This window comes from Emydura macquarii, unplaced genomic scaffold, assembly GCF_026122565.2.
Source record: "Emydura macquarii macquarii isolate MOO-44397 ecotype Brisbane River unplaced genomic scaffold, CSIRO-AGI_Emac_v2 contig_2890, whole genome shotgun sequence".
In the NCBI taxonomy this organism is placed as follows: Eukaryota; Metazoa; Chordata; order Testudines; family Chelidae; genus Emydura; species Emydura macquarii.
In genome coordinates this window covers 3338219-3365173 of record NW_027133027.1, presented here as the reverse complement: position 1 = coordinate 3365173, position 26955 = coordinate 3338219, and the positions used below count along the sequence as shown (strand labels likewise).

The 26955-nt window shown below is 40.0% G+C and overlaps 1 protein-coding gene across 4 annotated transcripts in view; it reads right to left on the bottom strand.

The window, feature by feature from the left end:
• PHACTR1 (phosphatase and actin regulator 1) overlaps positions 1-26955 on the bottom strand; it is a 399222-nt gene that overhangs the window by 77071 nt on the left and 295196 nt on the right. For all 4 annotated transcript variants that reach the window (XM_067568389.1, XM_067568390.1, XM_067568391.1 and 1 more), the window contains 3 exons: positions 17539-17619; positions 5046-5210; positions 2464-2670 (listed from right to left, as the gene is read on the bottom strand). In XM_067568389.1, the coding sequence (XP_067424490.1) occupies positions 2464-2670; positions 5046-5210; positions 17539-17619 (453 nt within the window). The remainder of the gene's footprint in view (positions 1-2463; positions 2671-5045; positions 5211-17538; positions 17620-26955) is intronic.

Genomic DNA, 26955 nt, shown 5'->3' with positions numbered 1-26955 from the left:
ATGGCTCTTAGACACTCTTGGAGGGACGGATTCTGTCCCCTTAGCCCTGCCTGATCCATACAAGGTCCCTCAAGCATGCCCCTTTAGTCATTCTTTGTGCATGTGATGAGAATTTGGCCCAAAGTTTCTAACCAGAAGGGGGTCTGATTTTTAAGCCACTGCACCGCCATTCTATTTGAGGTATTTATACAGTTTTTATTTTTTTCTCTGCTGACCAGGCCTGTGGCGATTTTGTAACAATATATTCTCAGGTACTTTTGTATTTGATTTTATAAAAATACATTTCTTAAACAAGATAAGCGTTCAGAAGCATTTCTGCAATCTCCACATCAGAGATATTCCTGAAATGAAACTCATTCCAAGATCACATTTCCTCTCATATCCTTCTTGCACAGATCTATCAGACCATTAACTACTGTCACTCTCTATTAGTCATGCTTCGTGTGTCTTAATTTGTCCTTCACTCTTCTCAGAAAATCCTCAATAGAAAAACAGACACTAAAAGTGCAACGAAAACCTGGGAAGTCTTCATTTGGAGCTCCAGAATTCTGATTTGATTAATTCTCTCACACACAAACTAAGAATGTGTCTGGAGTAATTAGTAAAAGAATAGGGTTAATTTAGCTTTGTCGGGGTGAGGGTGATTCGTTAGGACGCATTGCTCGTTTTCAGGGATTATGCAAATCTAATATAATCTAAAAGGATAGCATAAGGCATATAGAAATGTATGTCCCTTACCCCTCACACCCCACTGCAGTAAGAAAAAGTCAAACCAATTGGCCTGAGATGTTTATAAGGGTGTATATGGATGAAGCTTTCAGCTTGAAGTACCAAGAGGCACGGCAGTCTCTCTCTCTCCCCTCACATTTCAGTACAATGCACAGTTAGTAGAAGACATTTTCTTTTATGCTATTTTCTTCATTGTGTCTCCATTTGTGAGGAATAACTTATAATTAGGGGTACACTGAATTACAAGCATGGATGGGAAACAAATTCAGGCCTGGTGTGAGCAGCTGTTGCCACAAATGACGTAAATAAGAATGGTGCCTGCTCATGCAGGGGATGAATTTACCTCTTTGGTTTGCAGTTTTAGGCAAAAAATAAATCAATTTAGAGTCAATTGTGGCAGGCGGCAAAGGAAAGAAATCCCACATAAATTTCAAATAAAAGTGAACAAAAGTAAATAAAGCACAAATCAGCTGGCCATCTAGATAGAATACTAAGCAGAAACAGGTGAGAAAAGCAATATGTGCTCTTTCATAAAGGAGTCTTTTCTTATTTTATAATAGTCAAAATAAAACAAAATGATCTGGCAAAAAAAAAAATAGTAACACTTAGTATGGTATAAACAGGAACTGATCATCCTCACCCACACCACTGTGGGGCAGGGAAGTATTAATATCAGAGGGATGACTGAGGGGAAAAGACTGCAACTGCCCAAATTACATAAGGAGTCATTATCAGAACAGGTTTAAAGCCCAGGAGTTCATCGCCTCCTGGCCTGTGCTGCTCTCTATGAAAGCAACGGGAATTGTGCACATATATCTCAAAAGGCACAGGCATGTATTTTAGGAATATCTACATGTTCTATGGTCCTTGTGTGTGTGTGCGTGTACGTGTGCATGTGCGTGTGCCTGTAATATTTCTCTACAGCAATGGTCTGATGGTATTCCAAGGACAGTTGACTGGTCATATACCACTAATTCTTCCTCCTTGCTTCCAACTGCTTCTGCAGATATCCAGGCTCTTCATTGTGAAGAAGAGCCTGGACACCTGTAGAAGAAGCTGGAAACCAGGCAGAGGAGACTGCATAACCTGCCTCCCTTACATTCTCCTACACAGTAGGAAGGGAAACTGGAGCATCGTTCAGGGACTGGAACCGGAATGGAGCAATTAGGGGAATTGGAGCTGTCAATCATCACTAGGATCCACTAGTGGGAAGCTGTGGAGAAGGGGACACTGTAGCCAGCAATCATGAGCAAGGAAGCAGAGGAACAGGGAACCACAGGGCAGAGTGATTGAGAAGGAAGGGGACCAAGCAGAAGAGAATCCTGTGAGAGGAACAGAGGGAGAATGGGGAGAACAGCACAGATGGAAGCTAGAGGAGACCTTAAAGTCTCCAAGTCTATGAGGTGTAACGCAGAGCCAAGGGAGAGAATCTGATTCATTTTTTTCAAAAAGAACAAAACACTTATCTCATGAAACATGGCTTTAGATGAGAGGGGAGGCGTCCACCTCTATTAAGATGTCGTCCACATGACAAAAACGTTTAAGAGCCCTGCTGTATTTGTACAGCCATGACACACACACACACACACACACACACACACACACAATATCAATACATATATAAACATCTACAGAGCAGCTTTACCAAAGAAAGACGTTGAGACTCTCAGAACAGGAGTGGACTGTTCCTTTAAGTGAAGTAGGGGTGCAGCGCATTCAGGAACACCTACTTACCAGTTAAGTGGTTGGCAATCCTGGCAATGGGTTTAGGAGGCAGGGCAGGGGGCTGTTTGAGGAGGGACAGCTGTTTCACTGGGGTGTCCTCATGGTCTCCAGGGAAAGCAGCAGATTTTTTGGGGGGAAGTAGCAGGACTGGTTTAGCTGAAGGATCTTGGGACAGGAGGACTCCAGACTCACTGGATGTGGGGCTCTCTTCAGACACTGGAGGACACAACCACATCATAGACGCAACAACGTTACAAGCACAGTGGCAGCAGGCACAGTAATAGTAAGAGAAGAAAAGCAGCACAGAGGTGCAGATTAAAAACACAACTAATAGATTTCACTCAAACATCATAAAACACAGAAAGAGAGAGAAAGAAAGAGAGACATATGCACTCACATTTACATAACAGGCTAAATTCAGCCCTAGGTCATTCTCCGTTGCAACCAATGGAGCATCTCTCACTGACATCAGAGTTGAATTTAATCCCACACCTTTAACATAGTCAAGAGCCTTGAACTGTCAAACCCCAGGCCCTCCAGATAGATAACAATACACAATCAATAAACAATTAGCTATTCTACAGGTTTATGTTTCCACACATGGCATCCTGCCCATCTCTCTGGCAGGGTCTCTGTGCGATAGACATCACAGTTGTGCAGGATCATGGATATGCAGTTTTACCAATTACACATTCCTTTATGTTCTTCCTTGTTGGAGCAATCGGCATTAGTTGTGACACAGCTGGTGAAAGGCACATTTTGTGCCACATGGCCTCAAAAATGCTTTCTGAGGTCTGCTGTAGAACTGAGTGGTACAGCTGAAAAGCAACACCAGAGTCGATAATCTAGATTCTTAAGAATGGTATTATCTCATGTAGCTGTTTCTTCTCTGAAGCTATGCCTTTTACAGAGGGGCTGAATTTGGCCCATTACTATTTGAATGGTATTGTGGTTTCCCTTCCATTTTCAATCTCTCTCAAAATAACAGATATAGAAATTGTTATGTTGTATAATTGAACAGCGTTTTCTTTGGCCATTGCAAGGCCTAAACTTGGGCACTTTTAACTTGTCCACATCTCAGCTGAGCATACGCAGCGTGGGTCTGAAGACTGTGGCCCCTTTCGAGTCCAACTGTGAATTGAGAGTCATTTCATTGAAATCAAAGGAGTTACTTCTGATTCATTCAATCGCAGCTCAAGCAGAGCATTGTTTTTCACCAGAGACATCCCATTTTAGTTATCTCAAGGCCAACAAAAACAGAATTTGAACACTAAAGCAAGTCCTCTTCAACAGGAGATTCTGGCTGGCCTTCCTGTAGCTGCGAAAGGGATCACTAACAGGGCTTCTTTAGAATTGTCAGGTTTTAGGTTCCAAAAATCAGCACTTCTTTACATACAGTTGGTGAAAGGATGGATCTAGGCATCTGAACCAGGGACAGGTGGATCAAGTCAGATAAAATAAGAAGTGAAATTAACTTTGGTCCAAGACTTAAACCCCACTGTTCTGATGTTGATACAAATAATATGGTCGCTTCCCCTCAGCCCGCTATTTTTTCACGCCTCTGCCCCTCCAGGACCAGCAGCAAATGTGCTGAAATACCATGAGAAAAAAAGAGTTCAAACAGTTTGCATAAGTGCCTAGATTTTTGGAGGTTGCTCCTTATCTAAAGAGAAACTCTAAATCTTAAAAGATGCCCAAAGCTAATTTGAACATTGTCACTCCATCATCCACTACTAGGCCTCATTCTGTATGTGAAGGCAGCTCTTTTGTCACTCAGTGACCCAATAGGGCGAAGTAGACTTTTTTGACTTATCCATTTACTCTAACATCTGAAATCACAATACCTGTGCTGAGCTTTCCTTACTGAGTAGCTGCTCTTGAGACACTAAACTTGTGAACTGGAAAGCAAACGAGGCTACTTCTAAGCTATAAAATGTCTAAACCTTGGCCATATGATAAATGGCCTGCCCTTTCATTTTCTCAGCTATGTTCTCATTCTGCTCTAGATCATGTGAGAATCCCTTAGAACTCCTTATCACTGCTCCCCTGCATGTTAGGGACTCGGCATTACCTCCCAAACTATTGGCTTTGCTACATTGATCAGTGAAGCGTAACACTCTCCTCCCTAAATCTGAAAGCATGCAAAACTTGCAAGGCTTCTGCTTCCATTATAAAATCTTCTTTCCAAATAGCAAAGAACACAGCATATCAATAAGCAAATGAAATTAAATCTATACAATTTCCAGAATTGAAACGTACAAAAATCTTCATTTGCATTCAGATTTCTGCATGTTACTCACGAGTGGTACATTTACAGAAAGAGGATATCCTCAGTCCATAGTCCTGCATGCAGATGGGACTGAGTTACGAAGTTTGAACCTGAATCCGAACTTTCCCCAAGTTCTGAAATGACTGAATCCTACGTTTTGGTTCCGGCTTATATCTACTCCTGAATGTCAAGAGCACTCTTGTGTGTTAGTCATTAAGTATCAAAGATCAAAAACCTCAGAAGCCAGATTTAAAAAGCGTAAAGTGCCTAATGCTGAGACATTTCTATATTTTGTATCTTAGGTTGAAAACAGAAATGTTACCTGTCCCATCCATGATATCTGTGGTTGGGAGCACCTCATATGTACAGGATTCCCCAGATGCGGACCCCGATTCCAATTCTACTAGGGTTGGTAGTGAAACTTGGCTGGAGCTCAGAGCCTGCCCATTCTCCAACGATCCTTCATTTGGTATGGAAAGCTCCCCATCTGAGAGCGTTGGGAAGAGAGCACAATGATAATAGATCAAGAATACATAAGATATTACAAGAATGTAAATAAAACAGTGTCTGCAAAGAGATTGCCCTAATACTGAGATTTCCTTTGGGCTATTCATGGCCCAGGTACCTGAACTGCGACTACACATCCAATGGACACAGCACACAGTGCAACAGTTTATTTAACATTTATTTAGGCATGGCCTATATTTCCAGCAGTCCTATTTACATTCCCCAGAAATCTTTCTTAGTTCCTCCAGCGGAACAAACTCCTCCTTCACAATATCATGTTGTTTGTATCACAGTGTTACAAGCCGGGTAGGTTGCAATGACAATTTTGTGCAACATCAGGTTGAGGTGTCTTGTCGTAACATAATGACATCCAATTTTGCAACCTAATGGCATTTCCCTCACTTAAAAATGGTTCCAAGACTTGGGAACATCCTGAAAAATATCATTGTTGGACATGGGTTTATGCCAAGAAAATAATTATGATCCTTGGACATGAGGCCAAATGTGAATGATCTCCATCCCTTCTCTACTTTTATATGGTACAGAAAGCTACTTGTACTGCACCCCTGCAGCAGGGAAGGAGAATGTGCTTGAACTGAAGCTATGAAGTTTTTACATTAATTTTGTTCCCCTCCACTTGTTTTTATGACATAGGAGACATATAAATAACATCACAGAGGTATATTTCTATTTCACATACCACTAAAGCCATTTAAGTTCCCAGCATGACCAAGAGTTTAAGTAAAGCGATAGATTAATTTTTATAGCCAGTTGGCATAAGGCATCACCCATAAAATCCTTAAAATCTCCCATTTATCTGTATTCTCATTTATCAATTTCTGTAGGTGCAGCAACAGATCTCTTTTTCCCATCAAACACCAGTCAGGACTAAAAACCATCAGGACAGGAGGGAGAAATACTATTATTCTCAGTGCTGTCAACTCTTGTGATTTGATTGCAAGTCTCATGATATTTGGGTTTTTCTTAACACCTCACCTGCTGCAGGCAAGTGATGACATGAGCACCTCACCTTTTATTGAAAAAAATGAAAAAAGAAAAACAGTACATTTCTACCCCTCCTGGTTGTGGAGAAAAGCCTGAAAATCTGACCCCAGTGCACTTTAACAGTTCAGAAACCAGAAGGCAAATAAAAAGAACCGAAACCCTTTATTTATTTAAATCTAATGATTTCTGGGGACTGACTTATGATTTTTGAACACTTAGGGTTGGCACAGTTACAATCCAATTCACTGAACAGAGATGTACATCACCAAAGTGAGACGAGTTACCTGACAAGAGCATTCCCAGTTCAAAGGGCTAAATGAAAAGACATGAAAAGCGTAAGTCCATCAGCTCAGCCACAGGACAATGGCAATTAATATGTTTGAAGGTAGATGAGCAGCAAAGCATTCAAAATTATGCTTGTGACCTTTAAGAATCCTTTATGAAATATGATGATGATCTTCTGCTTATTTTTAACCTTGGAATTATTAGGAATATCAGGGTCTTGACTTCCTTGTTTTGCTGGAGGATTTTTGGAGGACTAGCATGACATGGCGTGAGAGCTGGCATGGGACAAGCAACATCACAATAAACTGAAACCTAAACAGTAGTTTTCCTAGCACTCAGTTGAGTTGGAAAGGAGAGATAACATTATGGTAACCTGTAGGTTTTAGTTAGTTGTTAACTCAATGGCTTGATTTTGATCTCACTTGCCCTGATTTTACACTGCTGTAATTCCGTTGACCTCAGTCGAGTTACTTCTGTTGATTCGAGAACAGAATCAGGGTTCTCTCTCTACCACTAGAATTTGATCTAGAGCTAATTTTGACCATATGTGGTAACAGACAAAGCTTTACACGGTGAAAATAGCAAAACTTGCTTGCTTGAGGAGAAACTGTACATTTAAAAATAAATCTGGACCTTAATCCTGAGGCGCTGAGTAGAGCTGGATGGGAACAGTTTTCCCATCCTGTGACAGTTTTTGAGATTCTGAAATTTTTTCTTGTCCCAAATTGGGATGAAAAATAAAAACCTCAAAAAACTTTGCAAATTGATAATCTGAAAAATATTTGAATTGGGTCAGTCAAAATGTTTCATTTAGATTTCCATTTGTTCATTTTTAACCTTCTTTTTTTTTTTTTTTTTTTTTTTTTTTTAAGTACAAATAAGCTGAAATTTTAAAACAAAGTCATTTTCAACATTTTGTTCAGGTGGGAAATTGTCAAAACTGACCCTTTCTCGCAAACAGTTTGGGTTTTGAGGAACTGGCATTTTCCATAAAAAAAAAATCACGTTTGCGGAAAATTCCCTACCAGCTTTAGAGCTAAGCACCATCAGATCCTACTGATTTCATGCTTTTAGCTCTTCTCTGTAAGTGCTCAGCACCTAGTAAGGGGTGGTATTAAAATTTACCATTTGAGGCATGTTTGGAAAATATCAAGAAAACACAAATATTTTTGCTTTTTTTATTTTATTTTATTTTTTTTTGCATAGCAGCAAAACATAAGTCCTTTTGCTGGAGGTAACATTTATTTAATTTATTTTGAACTCATCTTCATTTCAATTTTAAAACCCAGTAATAGTCCTTTGCTGCTTGCATTGTGCTGCAATCTTCTGAAATTTAGGGATCATCATTGAACAATATGCCCAAAATTTGATCTTGTTTAAAGGAGAACGACATAAAAGGCTGATAGTTTAAGCACAGGGAGAGATCAAAGGCTTGGATACAATGGTCATTTGTAGAGTCAAGAATATCCCAGCATGATTTAATCCTGGCTCAGAAGCATGCTTGGCAACCAGATATAAAAGTCAAATTAATTTAAAAAAAAAGTGTATTGAAAGCGGCTCTGGATAAATGAAGTACAAATGAAAAGAATCTTACTCCAGCATAGTTAGAATCTAGCAATTACAAAGTACAAAATGTAGATAAAATGATTTAGTCCTGAAGAATGAAAATATCAAGTATGAGTCTAGAGTTAATTTTGGCATAAAGATAATACACATAATCTTTTCTCTGTGCATTTGGAAAATCCTTTCCAGGATTTGCATGGAGCATGCTGTTACAGACTGCAGAATTACTTTCCCCAACATAGCATGAGCTTTTGGAAATGCACATTGAATATAAATCAACTCTAGCTGAATGGGAATGAACAGAATAACTTACATATATTCTACAAGAGGAGCACATGAGGGCTACTATTCTCTGCTAATTAGGAGGTACAGCACACCTACTAGTCATTTAAATCAAAACAACAAAAATCAACAGCCATAGAGGGAAAACATGGAAGATGCTATACTGACACTGTGATTCATCATAGCCTGTAAAAGCCACACCATGTGTGTGAAAGTCTAAGTAAGTAGAAGAGATGCTGGGAAGACCTGGCCCCTTAAGCATGGTTTATCTTCCTGAACACCTCTACACTGCCCCTGCCATCTCCACTGCTATGTAACTTTTAAAAACATACTTCAGCTGAGCTGCCACTAGCAAAATCTTGTTGATATTTATAGAAAATTCCTTTTGTTGTTTGCCTTCCTGGAACTCTGCTTACCTGTCTGTTTGGCTTTAGACTCTGAGCACCACAGGGCAGGGACCTTCTTCCTTGTTTGAGCACTAACACTAACAAGTAAATAATAAAATAATAATAATAATGCTAAGATTTCTGCATACTGTATTTAGATCTATATCAGCTGTTTCTTTGAAAATTTTCCTCCACTCATATCATCTGTGTCCAGGGCAAGGACACTCATTGTGCGTGGCTGGTTGTGAGTGGTGCAGGACTGTGGTTAGGAAGCAGCCAGACTTGTTTCCATGATGTGCTCTAAGATTTCAATGTCACATTAAAAATGAAAGAAATCTTTCATTGCTTCCCAGGGAATCACTCTTATTACTATTTTGACAAAGAGCAGAATCTATTCTAAATAAATCTTGGCTATTGATTACAAATGAATAATTAATGGAATGTCTAAGGTCAGAGCTCAATCCTGTTCTCAGACAGAAGAGTACAATCTGTCATGTCTGTTGAAATATCATGTATTACACTTTGGAGAGCAAGAAATGAACTTCTAAATGTGCGAGATTGTTCGCTGGCCAGCGATTGCTTTGTATACTCATATTTATTAGGGATGAGCAAAGAACTTGGGAAAAATAAGAACAGACCTGAAACTTCCCTCCACACTAGAACTGAAACCGAACCAACCCTTCAATGAGATCTGAAAAATTTCAGTTAAGTTTTCCTGGCCAAAATTTTCAGAAGTAAGTAGTGATTTTGGGTGCCCAAGTTGGCATACCTTAAAGTGATTATCAGAAAAGTGCTAAGCATACATGCTGTGAAAATCAAGCTCCTTTAAGGAATTTCAAATTGGAAATACAACAACAGAGATACCTAGAATCACTAATCACTTTTTGAAAAATCTTTGCGTGCTCTCTCTCTCTCTCTCACACACACACACACACACACACTCTCCCTCCCCCCCCCATTTTTGTCCAAGGCCATTCATTATTTGTACTGCAGTAACACCTAGAGACCACCCTGGTCAGATTCACATTTATTGACATAAATGGGTGCAAAAATTTCTTCTCTCTGCCCAGTCTGGCCCACTGTACACTGAGGCCAAGTCATTGAGAGATGGCAAGTGTTGCTGCTCAAAGTAGTTGCTTTAATTTAAACTAAGTCTACACAGGATACCTGCTGATAGTGGCTGGTGAGGGGATGTGTTGCCATGACCACAATTGCTCCATAGCCCAGTGGTTCCCAACCCATGGCCCGCCGGGTTTCAGAGTGGCCCACGGCTCCCCTCCCACTGGCTGCAGAAGGGAGCTTCTGCCTAAGTATCCAGGCAGAGCATGTTGCTGGTGCAGGCTCCTTGCTGCAGCCAAGGGGATGGGAGATCAGCACTCCCCTCCTGCTAGCTGTAGCAGGGAGCACGGCAAAGCGCTTCACCTGGGTCCCTAGGTGCTGGGGTCATGCTGGAGCCAGAGGGAGGGGAGCACTGATCTCTTGTCCCCCTGGCTGCAGAAGGGAGCCAGTGCCTAGGAGCCCAGGTGGAGCGCACAGTTCCCCTGCTGCAGCCAGGGGGACAGGAGATCTTCCTTGCTGAACTTCTTCCCTCTGGCAGCAGGGGATGGGGAGAGGAGGTGGGCTGCTGGTGGAGGCTGGTGGCCCTTCAGGGTTGTAAAAATTATATTTGTCGTCCTCGAGACAAAAAGATTGGGAATCACTGCCATAGCCAGTACAACCAAATATTTGTAAGACAATCAGATCCTTGGGCTCTTAGGGGTTGATCTTCACTGCCTTGTGAAGCAACTGAAGACTGTGCAGGATGAGTGAAAAGTGGGTATAAAATTGTACCATGGGGCAATTCTATCTAATAATGTTTTAAACTCACCATACAAACTGCAAAGCAGTGGGAATCAGGCCTGAGATATGAGTGTGTATCTGTATAGTTGCACACCAGATAATCATTTTAACATGTGTAATGACTGGTTTAGAAAAAAAATTGGGTTCTTTTAAATGCTGCATTGCAGATAGAGGCTATACTTTAAAACTCACAGCACTATCTACCCACAAATCATTTACAGCAGCAGGAACCCAATCAAATAACTTTTCCACATAGCTTTTAACAAAAAAATATATACAGTACTTGCAAACCCTGGCTTGTACTTTCATAGACTCAGTCACAGAACCCTAGAAATTGAAAGTGAGCAAAACCTATTAAGTTGTTTAGTCAACTCCTTGACAATGCCTGGTCATTCCATGCAGTGTTTTCTTGAGTGATTTCACTTGTAATGATTTAAGATATGGGGTCAGTGTGGTGGGGAACACCTTTCCTGTTTTATGAATGTTGCAGCTGGAATGTTGCACTGTTATGTACCGTGTCTTTTCAGATTTCACCTGCTAGATGACACTAAATCATCAAAATGTCAGCAACCACTAAATGAGACAGGATGAGTGTGTCATCGGAGAGGGTTGAGAGACAAAGGCCAGAAGCCAGCTCTCTTATTCTGTTTTTATTTCATCCAGGATAACATTAAGGATGAGGTTAAGGCATGCTGTCTATCCAGCATTTTAGGTACTTGGTTCAATTACTCCATATTATGTTTACTTTGCTAAGTATGAGTTTTTTTAATGAATATAAAAGGGAAAAATACTCATTCCCTGGTTGCCATCTACTCTGCTCTCATCCTATGAAAGAGGGAGGTAGGGCCAGTTGGCTTGACCTACTGTCTGCACAACACATTTCTTTGGGAAGAAGGCACTACAATCAAGACAATAAGGTCCTCCTTTATGAGTACTGTTTGCCAGGTCCACCACCAATTCCTTCTGACTGTCTCTCTCACAGGATCAGAGAAAAGGAACATAAAATAGGAAAATGACCATGCCAGGCCTTTGCCTACCTTGGCTAGTGCCTAGGATGGCAAAACCTAAAGGGCGGCTGCTGAGCTGCAGCCACCTGCCGCCCACCTCCTGCCTGGTCCTGCACGTAGTCAGGATCCAAGCTGCAGCTGCCCGCTTCCCACCCGTTTCCTGCTCCCAGCCAGGAGGCAGGCATCTGCAGCCGCCCGCCTCCTACCTGTTTCCAGCATGCAGCCAGGAGCCTGGCGGCAGCCACCAGCATCCTGGGAAGCGGGCGGCAGCCGCCCGTGTCCCCACTGGTAGTGGGCAGAAGCCGCCCTGTCCACTCCCAGAGCCAGGCTCCAGCTGCCCCTGGCTTTCTTGTCAATTTCACTGTTCCAGTGGCAAGAATGATAGTCCCTACGCTGCAAATACTCAAATTTTTCTCCTGGGGGGAAGGGGCACATTTTTATTTTGCCTAGTGCAGCAGAATATGTAAAGCCAGCACTGAAAATTACTCATTAGCAATTCCATTTGTTGTCATTTCGTATTCTCCCATATTACACCCCGACCGCATCCTTTCAAAGATTGGAGCCAATTCTCATACTCGTCTTTTTAACCAGAAGAAAAGAAGAGGCGATGGGGAGACTGGAGCTTGTATAGAGGAAGATTCACTCTTTTGCATCCTTGCTTCCTGGTAGGAAGAACCATATAACACCAAAGGTCAATGTTGGTCTGTTTCGTAGGATGGGAGAAGAGGGATGTACAACCAAGTTTTTTATATGCCACCTCTGCGGTTCTTGACATGAAAAACTAAAAATAAATATGAAGGAAGACCAGAATTTCTACAGCTTATTTTCAGGTGAAGAACTCTGGACAGCTTTTCACTTGCTTCTTGAAATGTCACACCAGATTACAATGTGGAGTATTATCACATGATGGGAGCATTTGAATTCAGCATGGTACACAAGGGTCTAACTTGATGCCTTGTGAGACTTAACTACTACAGCCTTTTGTTTTCTCCCTTGGTGTTTCCAAAGTGCCACAAGATCTAATATTTAAGCACCGACTTGCCTATTTTGACACAGCAGCATGCAAGCACAGGTTCATTTTCACAGTAAGATACCTTGTTGCTTTTCTTTCTTGACTCCATCAAGTGTCAAAACCTACAGCAGAGTTTCAGCTGATCAGTCTAGAACACTGCACAAATCTTTTGGGCAATGTCCTAACTTGTTTTCAGTCATATCTGAGGGACCTTTTCTAAGTCTTTTCATTTGGCTAAATATCACTTTTATTAAACTGTGATGGGTAACAAAGGTTCAGTTTCATTCCTGCTCCTTTATTATGTTACATAGAGACGATCAACAAGGCTTCCATGGCCATTTTCCACAGATCTCTCTAAGTCAGGACTGCTAAAGGATTTTTGTCTCAAAATGTGTTTATTGTCAGAACAGAGAAAAAGTGGTTTTTCAAAAAAATGTACAGTCACTTTTAAAAACGACTTAAACAGTGCTAATTTAATATACCAACATCTTTCTTTTTTTGCTCTCTCTTTTTTTTTTTTTTTTTTTTTAAAAACTATGGATTTAGGATGTGTTGCTCATGGCTTATTTTTGTGGTTTTAAAACCTTTAATACAACATTTTGTATTAAACCATTCTAAAGCTATAATAAACTGTAGATAACTAAAGCAAAAAGTATGAAGATAGGAGATGCAGCAATGACGCTGTTTGCACAAATAGAATGGTAACTACATTATGAACTCTGATTTCTAGACTGTAAAAATTCTCTCCAGGTTGAAGACTGGCACAGAAAATCTGATGTGAAGATAAGAAGATTGGCTGGAGCTGGGGTTGAAATGAGTAATGGATTACAGTGATTCTGCATTCTCTACTCACATCTCATTACAAAGCATAAAGCAAAAACTATAAATATTGAAAACCATCTTTCTTCCCAAATGTCAATCAGACAGATTTAAAAATTCTAACATCAGGGTAATAAAGTATATTTGGTCTTGGAAAAGTGAGTTTAAAGGCTAGATAATTGATTTAAAAGAATCCTAACTTTTCAATGACATTCTAGTGATTAAATTCTGAAATTGTTTCCTGTGTTGGATTTTCATTAAAAAGCCAATGAGAAATCTGCACCCAGGCCACTTGCAGGTCTGGGCCTCATGTTTTTATCTATCTCTGGCAGGTCATGTGATAGGAATAGAATAGGAAAACTATTCTAGAGTTTTTGGACATTGTGGGCTTGGAGGCTTAATTTTTCAAAGACAAGCTTAACTTCATGCAGCCGAATAGTGCCATGAACGTCACATGATAGGAGTAGAAGTCACTGGGACTGTTCAAGCACATATGTAAGTGCTTATAGAAATGGAGCCTTCTTCTAATATTTCAGTCACTGTGAAATCTGCCCATGGTAACTAAAGCAATTTTATTCCAGAGGCAGAGGGATGCAAAAAATGAATAAATAAATTTAAAAAATTAGTATCCAGGATATATTGTAAAACTTTAACTAACAATCCAATATATTTTTCTTTTCATTTAAAATGTGTGTGTGAGGAATGAGCAATGTTGTTTAGTTAAAAATGGTTTTACTGGACAGGTTTATGATGACCTGCAATAACACACTTATAGCTTCTAACAGGATCAACAACATATTCAACAACTGGTTACCTTATGAACAGATACATTATTCCAGTATTCCCTGTATTTCATGTAATCTTCTTTGTCCTGAACTCCCCTTTCACAGCCTGGTATGGATACAGTAAATCACTATAAAGGGACATAACCTATCTGCCCTTTTAGTGCAATACAGGATAGTGTGCAGATATTCCAAACTCATGCTAATAAAACAATTTACCACCTGTGACACACTGCACCCCCATGATCACCCTTATAGTGTAGTTGTGTATTGTTTAATGCAAAGTATGCATTGTAAGATGTTTCTGGAATGCTCATGACGTATGAACATTATTTTTACAGTAATATGTTTGTTGCAATGTCACGTATATGGTTATGAGGCTTCGCTGTGTGATATGCCCAAATATGTGTCTCATGGCTTAAAACATATCCAAGCAAGACACTCTGAGCAGAGGTGCAGTTCGTACCTCACTAAGGCATGCATAAAACAAACCCAGCTCCACAACATTCCAAGAACAAAGGACTGGCCTAGGTATCAACAAAAAATCAAAGGGACTCTCAAATGAACCCCCATGGTCCCCCCTCCTTTTTCCTTGGCTAGCTTGGAGCCGCCGTAAGGTACTGCTCACTGACTCAGGACATGGATGAACCCATACAAAGACATTGTTTGTCACCTGACCCTGAAAGTTGGGGGGGGGGAAGAGAACAAGGAACATTTTTAAAAGGTGAGACATTTCGCTATTCTCTCTCTCTTCGACCTCCATCTACAAACACCACCAAGCAACTGAAGTGATGATCACAGGGGGAAGGCCTGGTTGGAGGCAGACCAGCCAGCCTGTGGTGGGAATCATCTGAGTTTGTAAGGTTGCTGAAAGTGCTAAACTTAGTTTAGAATGTGATTTCCCTTTTGTTTTCTCTTGATCAAATTTGACTTGTTTTCCTCAGATTTATAATCACTTAAAATCTGTCTGTACTTAATAAATTTGTTTGTTTGTTTGATCTAAAGCAGTGCATTTGGTTTAAGATGTGTTAGAGACTCCATTTGAAGTGACAAGGCTAGTGCATATCAATTTCTTTGATAAACTGACAACATATGAGCTTGAAGTGTTCAGTGGGCAACACTGAACATCGTCAGACGGCAGTTCCATGGGTTGCATCTGAGACTGGGGATATTAGTCGTGGTCATACCATTGCATAATCCCATGAATGGCTGGCTAGGGGCACTCACTCACTGTGTTGGGAGCAACTTACATGCTATAAGCTGTGCATGAGCTGCCTAGGAGTGGGGATTCTCATAGCAAAGCAGGGTAAGACGGGCTCCAAGAGTAACACAGCGATTCACCAGTCCAGATTGCAGAGGAGAACGTCACACGACCACACACCACTATGTACAGTATACATGCACTCACTCTCTCTCTCTCACACCCCTCCCCCCACACACATCACACAGAGTTTTTTATAACTGTATTTCATAGTACAGTATGTCATTACTTTAATACCATGCATTATTCCTTTTTCCTGACAATTGCAAATATTTTCAAATTTAGGTGCCCTATTTTAGACACCCAAATCTGTATTTGGTGACATATAAAAACAATCAGATTTTCAGAGGTGCTGGGAGGCAGTCCCTAAAGGTAGTCATAATGTTTGATGATATTTCATTACAGAAGACACACGTCACCTATGTATGTTTGTAAGGGGATTTTTTTTCTGCACTTAGATTTTCTTGCTATCAGAGTAGAGTGAGTCCTCATTAGTGTCTCTAGATTCATACATGCTTGTTTGTTTATTTATTCCTCATTAGTGTCTCTAGATTCATACATGCTTGTTTGTTTATTTATTTCAATATATGTACGCTGGTCCCAATTCAGGAAAGTATATCTATTCAGGATAGCACTGAGCATGAGTTTAAATGCTGTCCTATATAGGGACTGATTGAAGCATGTGCTTTCCTGAATCAGGGCCTATAAAAAGAGCACCCACCATCCATCTGCTCTAAGACCCCTTGAGATAACTTAAAATACCAATAAAAATGCACTCCATTATAACTAAACTGCAGTAATTCCAGCCCTTATAACCGTCCCCCAACTAGCAAACCAGGCGAATTAACAGTTGATACTACCTTTCCTCTTCAACAGTAAATCACCCTCACAAATCTCCCACCCCCTTCTAAAGGTTCAGAGGTAAAAGAGATGACTTTTGCAGCATGTCTTAAAGGTCATCAGATTTAACCTATCCCAGAGCAAGGGGAGGAGTAAATTCTAACACAGAGGGGTCCTAATTCCAATGGGATTCCAGCTCTATTGCGTCTGCTTATCTCAATTGCAGCACTGTAGTATGGTCAGAGAAGGGATCTCTTAGACAGGTCCATTTAGCGTATGTCTACACAGCACACTAAGCCTGGGCTCAGATGCAGGTTCGAACCCAAACCCCCCTTCTGTCCACATAGAAATTAGTCTGATGACACATTTAGTCCAATAGTCTACTTTTTTAATCACTGGAAGGAGATGTTAATGTTTCTTGATGGCACATTTGAACGAAGTCATTCTACCATGTGGGATTCCAATGGCTGTATATAAAATTAGTTAAATGGACAAGAATTGCAAGCTTCATGTCAGTAGATGATTCTACAGTCAAGTAGCATGTGAGCTGACTTCACAAATATAAGGGTGAATAGTAGGGCAGAAGTACTGTTTGAAATAAAGTGTGAAAAAGTGGCAAAATAAACAAGCTAAAATGTGTAATTTAATTACAAACATTGTAACTTTGTGAATTCACAGCATTACTTAACTGCTTGCAATCTGCTTTAAAAGAAGCTTTTTGGTTAATAAGGTTTTCTACCAACTCATTCCCTCCCAATATAAAAATACAACAAACTATTGTAACAGATTTGAAGAAGTTCATGGGAGTCATTCCATTTACTTCAGTGGACTTTGGATCAGGCCTCTAAAGCTCAGACATTAAGGTCTTCATTCAGTGAAGCATTTAATCACATGCTCAAGTCCCATTGATCAAAATAAAATTAAGCAACATGGGGCCATTCCATTTTTAATTCATTCAGTATGTCCTTGTTATCACGAGAAAACTGATTGCCATACACTGCTATAATTTATCCTTCAGCTACTTTATGTATGTTCAATTTTTCACTCTTATTAGATAATTTTTACAGTTATTCAACAAACCTAAGTAAAATTAAAATAGAAGTATGAAGCCCTGATTTGGATTTCACTAGGTAAACCATTGAAATTACAGGTATTATAACATTGCAAGATCAGGCATAAAACCGTACATATTGTCAATTTAAAGTTAAGTAGACAAGTATCTCTTACCTTTATCGAAGATTTCCTTCAAGACTCCACGTTTTATAAGCTCCTCTCTGCTTTGCCTCATTGATATTTTTCTTTCCAGAGCTACAATGAAAGGATAAAAGTATGTATAAAAACAAAAATAAAAGTCAAGGCAATTTTGAAAGGTCATGTGCCTTTTATAGCATTTATTTTTACTCAGTCAGTGAAATCTTTGTCCCATTGAAGTCAGTGGCAAAAGTGCCATTAGTATCCGAAAAAAGAGACAGTCACAACTGCATAGATTTCCACTTGTTGTTGTAACATGACTGTTGATACAAACAGATACCGACTGGTATTTATTGGGCTGCCTTTCTGTACTCTCACTACTTCATCAAACACACAAGCCAAGTGTTTGGGGAGATGTGACACGCTGTACCCCATGTACACACTATAGTGTGATTTGTGTAGCATTCATGTATATTGTACCCTTATATTGTAACTCTATTGTCTAATGCAAAGTATGCCATGTAAGGTGTTTCTGGAATGCTTATGACATACTGAACATTTTTGTTATGGTAGCATGTTTCCTGCAATGTCATACATATGTGCAGATATGAAACTCTGCTATGTCATATCCCCAAATGTGTCTCACATGGCTTGGATAGATGCAGACAAACACAAAGCTGTGGTTCCATGCCCAGCAGAGGCATGCATACAGGAACAACGGACTGGCCTAAGCACCTTTGAGCACTTTGGCTCAAGAGGGAAAAATCACACCCATTGCCGGATATAGACAATCACCTGACCCCAGGGGAGGGGAGTGTCTAGAAAAATTGTTAAGAAGAAAGAGGCATCTTTGTCTCATGGCTCTCCCCTTGTAATCCATCTTCTAAGCAACACCAAAAGACTAAGAATCTACCCATTGGGGGTGGGGGGGTGGGGGGAAGGGCATCGCAACCAACTGTGGGTAAGCAAACATCAGACTGAAAAACTATTCAGATATTAAGCTTAGTTTAGGATGCGGGTTATTTCCTAGTTAGTTGTGACCAGCTCCTTCAGTCATTTATTAATCTTTTGGTTTATATTAGTCTGACTTGGAATCACTTAAAATCTTGCTGAAGTCAATAAATTTGTTTGTTTTATCTAAAACAGTGCATGTGGATTGAGTGTGTGTAGAGACTTCACTCAGAGTGACAGAGCTGGTGCGTATCAATTTCTTTGATAAACTGACGGACAAATGTAAATGAGCTTGTTCGGTGCAGTGTGCAGCACTGAACCCTGCAAGACAGCAGTTCCCGGGGTTGCATCTGGGACTGGGGGTGTTTGCTAGGGGTCTATCCCATGAGTGGCTGGCCAGGAGCGCTCCTTCACTAGGTCAGGGACCGATTACTCACAGGAGGCTAGGCGTGGGCCGACCCAGGAGTGGGTGGTTCACACAGAAAAGCGGTGTAAATCAGGGCCCAAGAATGAGGAATTGGGGTGACAGAGCTACACACCAGTCCAGATTGCGCGCGGGGGGGGAGGAGGGGGTGGTTGTCACAGGAGAATTAGAAAGGATGAGGAGAATGGAGTATAATTCATGTGGAGGGTGGGGAAGGGAGGATGGAAAGAGATTTGAAGGAGCATGGCCAGTAAATGACATTTGGCTGTGGAACATTCCCACACCAGATCAGGATGAGCTCATGCCTTCCTCCTTTAAAGGGTCAATGGGAATTTTGTCATTAACTTCATCGGGCGTGAATTCAGGCCCTTAGATCACAATGCAAGACATGTCTGAAGAGGCCTTTCCTCAAAGGAGGGGCAGTGACATTTATGCTGGCAAGTCCCCTTCCTCCTATAGATTTCTTCCTAAAGAAAGGAGTCATGTGAAATACACCCCTCATGAAGGGGAAGTGGAGAATGTGATATGTTCAGGATGACAGAGATGACATGTCCTCATCCGGTGTAAATCAGTGACATTCCATTACAGTCAATGAAGCTCTCCTTATCTACACCAGCTAAGGATCTGGCCAAACACATTATATTTCTTATATCTGGTGCCTAGATGATTAGGGCATCAGAAAAACAGATAGAATTCTAATGTTTGATTAGTTCAACAGTAATTTTAAAGCAATACCCAATTAACCAAAACATCAAAAAGTGAATAATTGGCCCTATCTGTCCATTCAAGCATGTGCCAGAGAGTGAGCAAAGGGCGCAGAAAATGCTGGCCTATGCAACATTTGTTAAGATTCTGTATGCTCTGTGAGAAACCAAGGCATAGCTTGCCAAAAACGAAGCATAGTCAAGGGCAAATCCCTAATGCCATATGCTCTCCTGTCAGATGCAGCACACAAAAAATGAACTAGGAGGAAGCAACTTCAAGCTCCCCAAGACAGATTTAAAGTGAAAGAGCCCCTAAAATGACTTTTTCCTCCCCTCCAAACATGAGAACATAACCTCTTGTGAAGCTGCTGCAAGTTCACTGTTCCTCAGGTCAGAAGACACTGGGTACTTACAGGATGGACAAGGATTATATTGACATCATGCAACTGTTTGAACTTGTTTGCTATCAGACATATGCTATGTGGTGATGAGTTTTAAGATAGTAAGTGCTGGGCCCTGCTATCTAGTATAACTCTGCTTGTATTGTGTGTCTGATGGAAGTAATTTCTCTCTCTCCTTTTTTATCTGTTTTTAGATTTGATTTATATATCCTAAGATTAAAATAACCCACAAAAACCAAGTAGTCAACATCTAACATCTCACAAAAAGCAATATCTGAACAACAGTTGTATATATTAAATACACATACATTTCCTTACACACTGCAATCCCAGAATGATTGTATCATCCTGAACATGTCTAACTGACCTCTATTGTCAATTAGCTTTTAATGGCTGTTCTCTACACTGGAGTAGAAGGCTTCAGCTCCAATACCCAATCATCATCTACAGTTTTATGCCTATAAGTATGTCCCACATGATATTATCTGTTGCTGTGGTCGCCCTCTACATTTAACGTAACAAATCTCTTACAAGAGACCTAATAGCTAAACAGTACAGATAACATTTTCAAAAGTGACTTTGACATTTAGGAGCCTAAGTCCCACTGACTTTCAATGAGATTCAAACTCCTAAGTACCTCAGACACTTTTGAAAATAAGTCTTTGGAGTCTTAGGGTAGGTCTACACTTTGAGCTGGAGGTACAAATTCCAGCCCAAGGAGACATACTTGGGCTAGCTCAGATCAAGCTAGGGTGCTAAAAATAGAGTGTAGCCATGGTGATGTGAATGGCAAGAGGGGGTAGCCACCCTGAGGATGTGCCCAGCATCTTGGACTGGTATGTTCTCAGGGCAGCTAGCCACTTGGTCACTGCTTGTGTCATAGTCTATTTTTGATGTAAGCATGGTCTTAGTCACTGAGATACTTTTGAAAATGTTACCCTTTGTGCATTTTGTAGTGTGCTGGGTCTAAAAAAGCTGTAGTACATATCTTGCTATCAAGGGCTTTGCATTTTTGAAAGCTTGGATATTTGTCTTGATTATCTGACGAGACAGTAAACAGAAAATGAGGCCCAAACTGGCCAACAAGCACAAGAAAATGTTTCCACAAGTGAAAAAAGTGACTCAATAGGTCTCATGAGAGGCATCAGGAAGCCAAATTAACAGTTCAACATGTTCTCTAATGATGAACTCTTATTAACAACTAGAAAAAAACTGAACTTTGCAAGATACATAGAGCATACAGAGGTTTCCCAGCTGCTAGAAGAGAGGAACTGAAGGACAGTGGGTCTTTTATCCCTTGGGATGAAATCCTGGCCCCATCTAAGTCATAGCCAATTTTGCCATTGACTTCAATGGGGCTAGAAGTTCACTGTTGGACTCCACCCAGCGCTCAAAGGAGGATAATGAGCACACCTCCTACGATTTTCATCTCTAGCAAAAGTTCCATTGCTTATGCGCACAGGTCTATGACTCCATACGGTTTGCATTTGCAAAGGCAACAAATTCAGAAAACCCCAGTTACTTGGAAATAACATCAGACTTTCCATATCTGGAACTTCCTCACCCACTGAAACAAGCAGAGCTTGCAGCTTAAACTGGACCAAGTCCTCTCTAGGGTAAATTCCCACTGGCTTCAGTGGGAATCTGCCTGAGCAAATGCTTCAAGATCTAGCCCTTTTATATTTCCTTGGATTAGATGGGACTTTATGCTGCCCTGTTTTGGTGTGGCTTTTAAAGCTTTTTAAAAAAAAACAAACAACAAAAGTATCTGAGCACAGTAAGGTCCTGAGCCTGCCCTCATGAAACTAAATGATAAAACCCTGACTGACTTCACTGATGTAGGACCTAGCCTTAAGCAAACAGGAATAACTTTACCCTGCTAAATTGCCTTTTCAACAATTCTGAGAAAATCTCTCATTTCCCATTCACTTAATGAGTGAAGTGCATTCACTCTGCTTAACTGTACTTCTGTACAGGAAATCAAGTGGGAAGAAATATCACCAAAGTAACATAGACAGCAGCACTGTTCACTGCATTGAGATCCTGAGAGTATCAAGTATTACTATAAAATATTTTGAAAATTAATATACTGTACTATAACTTAGGCAGTTAGATAACCAGTGCATATTTTATCTATATACATATATATTCACAGGACTGTGTGTGTGTGCATGCACATTACATACATGTGCATATGAACCAAATTATTCTCACATGCTCACACACATGGGCGCATACACACCCCTCTATTTAGTCAATAGTTAGCAATGTATGATATTACAAGCAGCATTTCTTTTATAGTCAGGAAGAAGCACAAGTGAAGAGCTTCAGCTCACACCATTCTTCACCCTGCAGAATCAAAATAGTGGTAAGGAATAAGCTAATTTCAGGGACTGAAGTCAACATTTCAGAGAGTTAGATGTGACAGGCATTAGGTTTTAGTCACACAGTCCTAATTGGAAAGATAAGAAGTAGTGGGGGGGAAAAAGAATCACAGCAGACACAGTACCCTCTTCAAAATAATTAGACAGCCAGACAGCTAAATAGAGAGAAATACTTCTCAGACACACACTGACTATTTTTTAAGGCTAACTTGTATAGAATTCTAAACATAGATGGTTTAGGATGATTGTCTGTACACAAGCTTCTTCACAGTCCCTGTGGCAAAGCTGTGCCTGTCACAGTCATCACATCAGAAAAGGACACAAAAGCTTCTGTTCAAAGCTTGGGCTAAAACAAGGATTTTGTTCTTTAAAAAAAGTCTCCTGTGTCCACTTAGAGGGGATTTGGTAGCAAAGAATTAATCACCTACCCTACCGAACCAGAGTTTAGTTACCAAAATATCTACAGGAAGGACCTGTCAGGCTGTTCATCTAAGGACAGAACTGAGTGACAGCAGGAGTTGATAGCAATAAAATTCAAGAACAAATCATTTTTCTTTATTAGGATTATTTTCCCCACCAACCAAGTCCTGTGTATTTATGGTGCATGTTCTGTGAAGGTGCTCTGGAATCAGGGCTAGATAATCACAAATGCCTAATTTACAGTGCATAAAGTCTGTGTATAAAACACATAGCTAACTAACAGCTTAAACAACTGCCTGCCCGCAGAACTTAGAATTACTCTGACAAAGATGGAAAGCTGTTTTGCCAAGGATTTGCTTTCTAAGGAGGAAGCTAGTACAGCATAAATTCATTCACTATGTACTTAGAAGGGATCTATTCATAAGAGAGGAAAAAAGAAAGACCTTTACCAATTAACCTTTGATTCTTGAGAACCTTGTAACGTCAGTGATGGGGAAAATTAAGTATAATTAATATTTAACAAAAGATGCATTACTTCCATTGGGATTTTTACTAGTGATGTCTTGATGAATTTTGTTTTGTCCATTCATGGAGTATGGTTCCTTTTCCAGGAAGACAGAAATCAGTAGCAAGCTCTCTCTATAGGAATTACTTAAGTTTAAAAACTGTATTGTGCTATCATAATAAATGATTTAGTTTTTAAATAAACCAATTTGCAGTTGCTGATTTCTAGACAAAGAGGACACATGCACATGGACACCACAAAGAAAGCATATTTTGCTGTTCTGATCTACAATATATGGTTTCCTTTCTGGTTTGAGGACATTAAAGATAGGAAATATTTTTATTTACATTTCTGAGCCAGTGTTTTTTGAGCCTTTTTAAATCAATGGCACCCCTCTCTTATTCAAGTAGATCTTTTCTCTGTGTCTGGTCCCTTAAAATCAGAACAGTCTACACCAGGTTACAAGGATTTCCTGCCCCTTCGTTCTGGAAACATACCACTATTTTGTCTTTATTCCTTTAATAAATCCTTGTGCTCCATGACAACAATGATCATGGACTGTTTCCAGCTGAGAAGGTGAAGCATACCACTGCCTGTTTGCCCAGTGCTTAAAGTGCTCCATTAAACCACCGCAAAGGCATTTATGTAGTGAGAAAATGTCAGCCTATCAACCTTCCCTCACAGACCAAGTTTGTCACCTCTGTAGCATGTGAACGCCCCCAACACACGTGAAAGAAGATTTGTTACCCTTTACACCACATGCTGTGCTACTGATTAAACTACTGGGATGACAAAACAAACAAGTTCTGTCCTTTGTTCCCCACCTGACAATTAACACTAAAAATAATCTACCCTAGTCAGATTTATCTTAATCTTGCTCTTGTGTGAGACTGCACCCATGGACCTTCCTCAGAGAGAACACTGTGGCATGCTTAGTCTGAATTCTTCCTTTTAAAGATCACTGTAATTTTCATTGGTCCTGTAGACAACAGAGGTCATTATAACATGGCAAGAGCTTTCTATTTTGCAAGCTATATCTGGATTAAATATTCAGAATTTGCTTTTCTAATATTCCAAATATGGATAATTAGGAAATAAAAGTAAGTTACTGGTTCCATGAGGGGAAGATACACAAACATCCACTATTCCATTTAGAATTATGAAGGAGAAGAGACACACATTTTCATGGTAGTCAACTGATAACCTACTTGATTTAAATGAGTAATTTTGAAAAGAGAAATAATCTGGATGAAAGTCTCAGACAGAGCAGGACAAAACTCATGGGTTGGAGTGGAGACTCGGTTCATTTTCGGTTTGTTTTATTTCATGAGTTGACATTCCTGAGCTTTTATTTGAGTCTGGAGTTTGAATGAACTTTCCACAAAGTATGATTCATGCAAATCATCACTATCTACACAGAAGAAGGCCATCATTTCTTTGTGGTGTCCACATAGGAGAATTTATTTCCAGTCCCAATCATACCTTGTAATGCCACACTGCAATGTTATAAAACATACGAGTCAGTGAAGGAGATGGGGGTGTACACAAAGCTGTGTGGGTTTGTTTTCTTAAATTTGCTGAGCCTATACAAAATGGTAAACTGCATTTCCAAATTAGGTGACACTCAAATGACAGAGAAGAGTAATTCCCTCTATTGCAGCAATTATTGAGTGAAATTATATGGTTATACAGGACAGACTAATAATAAATAATAACAATACCTAGCTCTTATATAGCACTTCTCATCAGTAGATCTTAAAATGTTTTCCAAAAGAGAGCATTATAATTATCCCTTTTTTAAAGATGGGGAAACTGAGGCACAGAGCAGTCATGTGATTTACCCAAGGTCACCCCAGCAGATCAGTGTCAGGAATAGAATCTAGGTCCACTGAATCCCACTCCAGTTCCCTATCCACTAGATGGTCTATGACGGATTAAGACAATTGAAATAACGGATTAAAAATAAACTAGAAGCCAGAATGAACTTTGTTGATGTTATTCCCAGTCTTTGTACTGAAACTGGATTTATTTTAGTCAGTGACTCACTTAAGTCACGGTGAAGAACCTAAGTGTGCTTCTTGTTTTCACAGAAATGAGGATCAAGGAAAGCAACTAATCTATGTCTCTCCTCGTCCCCTGTAATAGTCTTATTATTGTGGGCTGGAAAGTGATCTGTCACAAGCAGCTCGGCACCATCAGTAAGTTCCCTGTCATCTATAGGTGGTCAAAAACCAGCAATCACAACATTTTATTTTTTAAAAATTGGCTTTTTTTTTTTTTTTTAAATAGAAATGTCAAAATTTGAAAATTTTCAGCCACTTATACTCTCCTTCTCTAGAACAGGGCATTCCATATTGCTAGGTGCACTCATTGAGTGCTACTGATAGGACAGCTGCACAGAAAAAACAGATGGAGCAGTGAGAAGAGTCCTTCTGTGATCAGTGGTCCAATTTTTCTACATAAAGCCAGATGGATACCCAGTACAAGGCACTAAACGGCAGACCAGAAACAGTGTGACAGATGAATCTACATTGTTGGAAGAAGTCTTGTTAAACTACACCCCTGCCACTCCCCCACTCCCTCTTGGAGAATAGTGGATCAAACTATATATCCTATAGTTACTAACTACTGGGTCAAATATCAGTTGCCCCCGTCAGTACATATAGGAAAGGAAAAGAACCTTTTCTACTTCTGACTTGGATTTTGGCAAAAGAAAGTAACTCTTAATGTTTTAATTAATATCAGTCTCAAATAAAATTGAAGATCTACACAGCTCATTAGCAAACATAAAGTAAACTGCCAGAGGAAAGGATCAGAAAAAATGAATACAAAATCAAATCTCTAGACAGAGAATTACAGGAGCTAATCAAAATACTGCAGACCACATTAAGCAAAGAAGACCATGATAAAGTAATAGGATTCAGAAACATGGCTTACAATCAAGAATTCAGCAAACACAAGCAAATCCAGAGAAATAAAATTTGAATAACTCTATGAAACATAGCTAACAGAAGGAACCGAACTATAGAAACCAAAAATCCAATCCAAAACCAGATGAACTGCAAATCTTTCATACAGAAGGATTGAAAAAACAATCAAAGAAGAAGCCATTCTAGGAAAAGGACTACATTTCCAGCCAGCTGCAAAGTAACTCAACATAATGGATTTCACAAACCAAATAAAGGAAGTCTGACGGAAGATGAATAAGTGAACAGACAAGAAATAAAACAGGACATCTCTAGCAAAACAATGGAAGGAATTGTCAGGAAGAAAAACAAAGAGAGCATAACTCTGAATGAATGCAAGGCCACACATTTCTGTAGAGGGATATCATCCTCATCTCTCCAGCTGATTAACAGAGACCCACAATCTTCATGAGTAGATACCATGCAACAATCAGATGGTAACGGCAGCAACAACAAACTACACAGACTGGTGAAGAAATAGAACGCATACCCAGGGTTTTGCCAAAAACACATGGAATTGTCTCTGTTAACCCTAGATCAGCTCTGGCTTTCCTAGGCTCAGACCATAATACAGGGTCCCTCGTTGCAGTATCAAATCCACCTGAAGAGAGGTTTGCATCAGCGAAAGGTGTCTCGTAGATTTTAAGACCAGAATGGACTGTTGTGGTCATCTAGTCTGACCTCCTGCACATCACAAG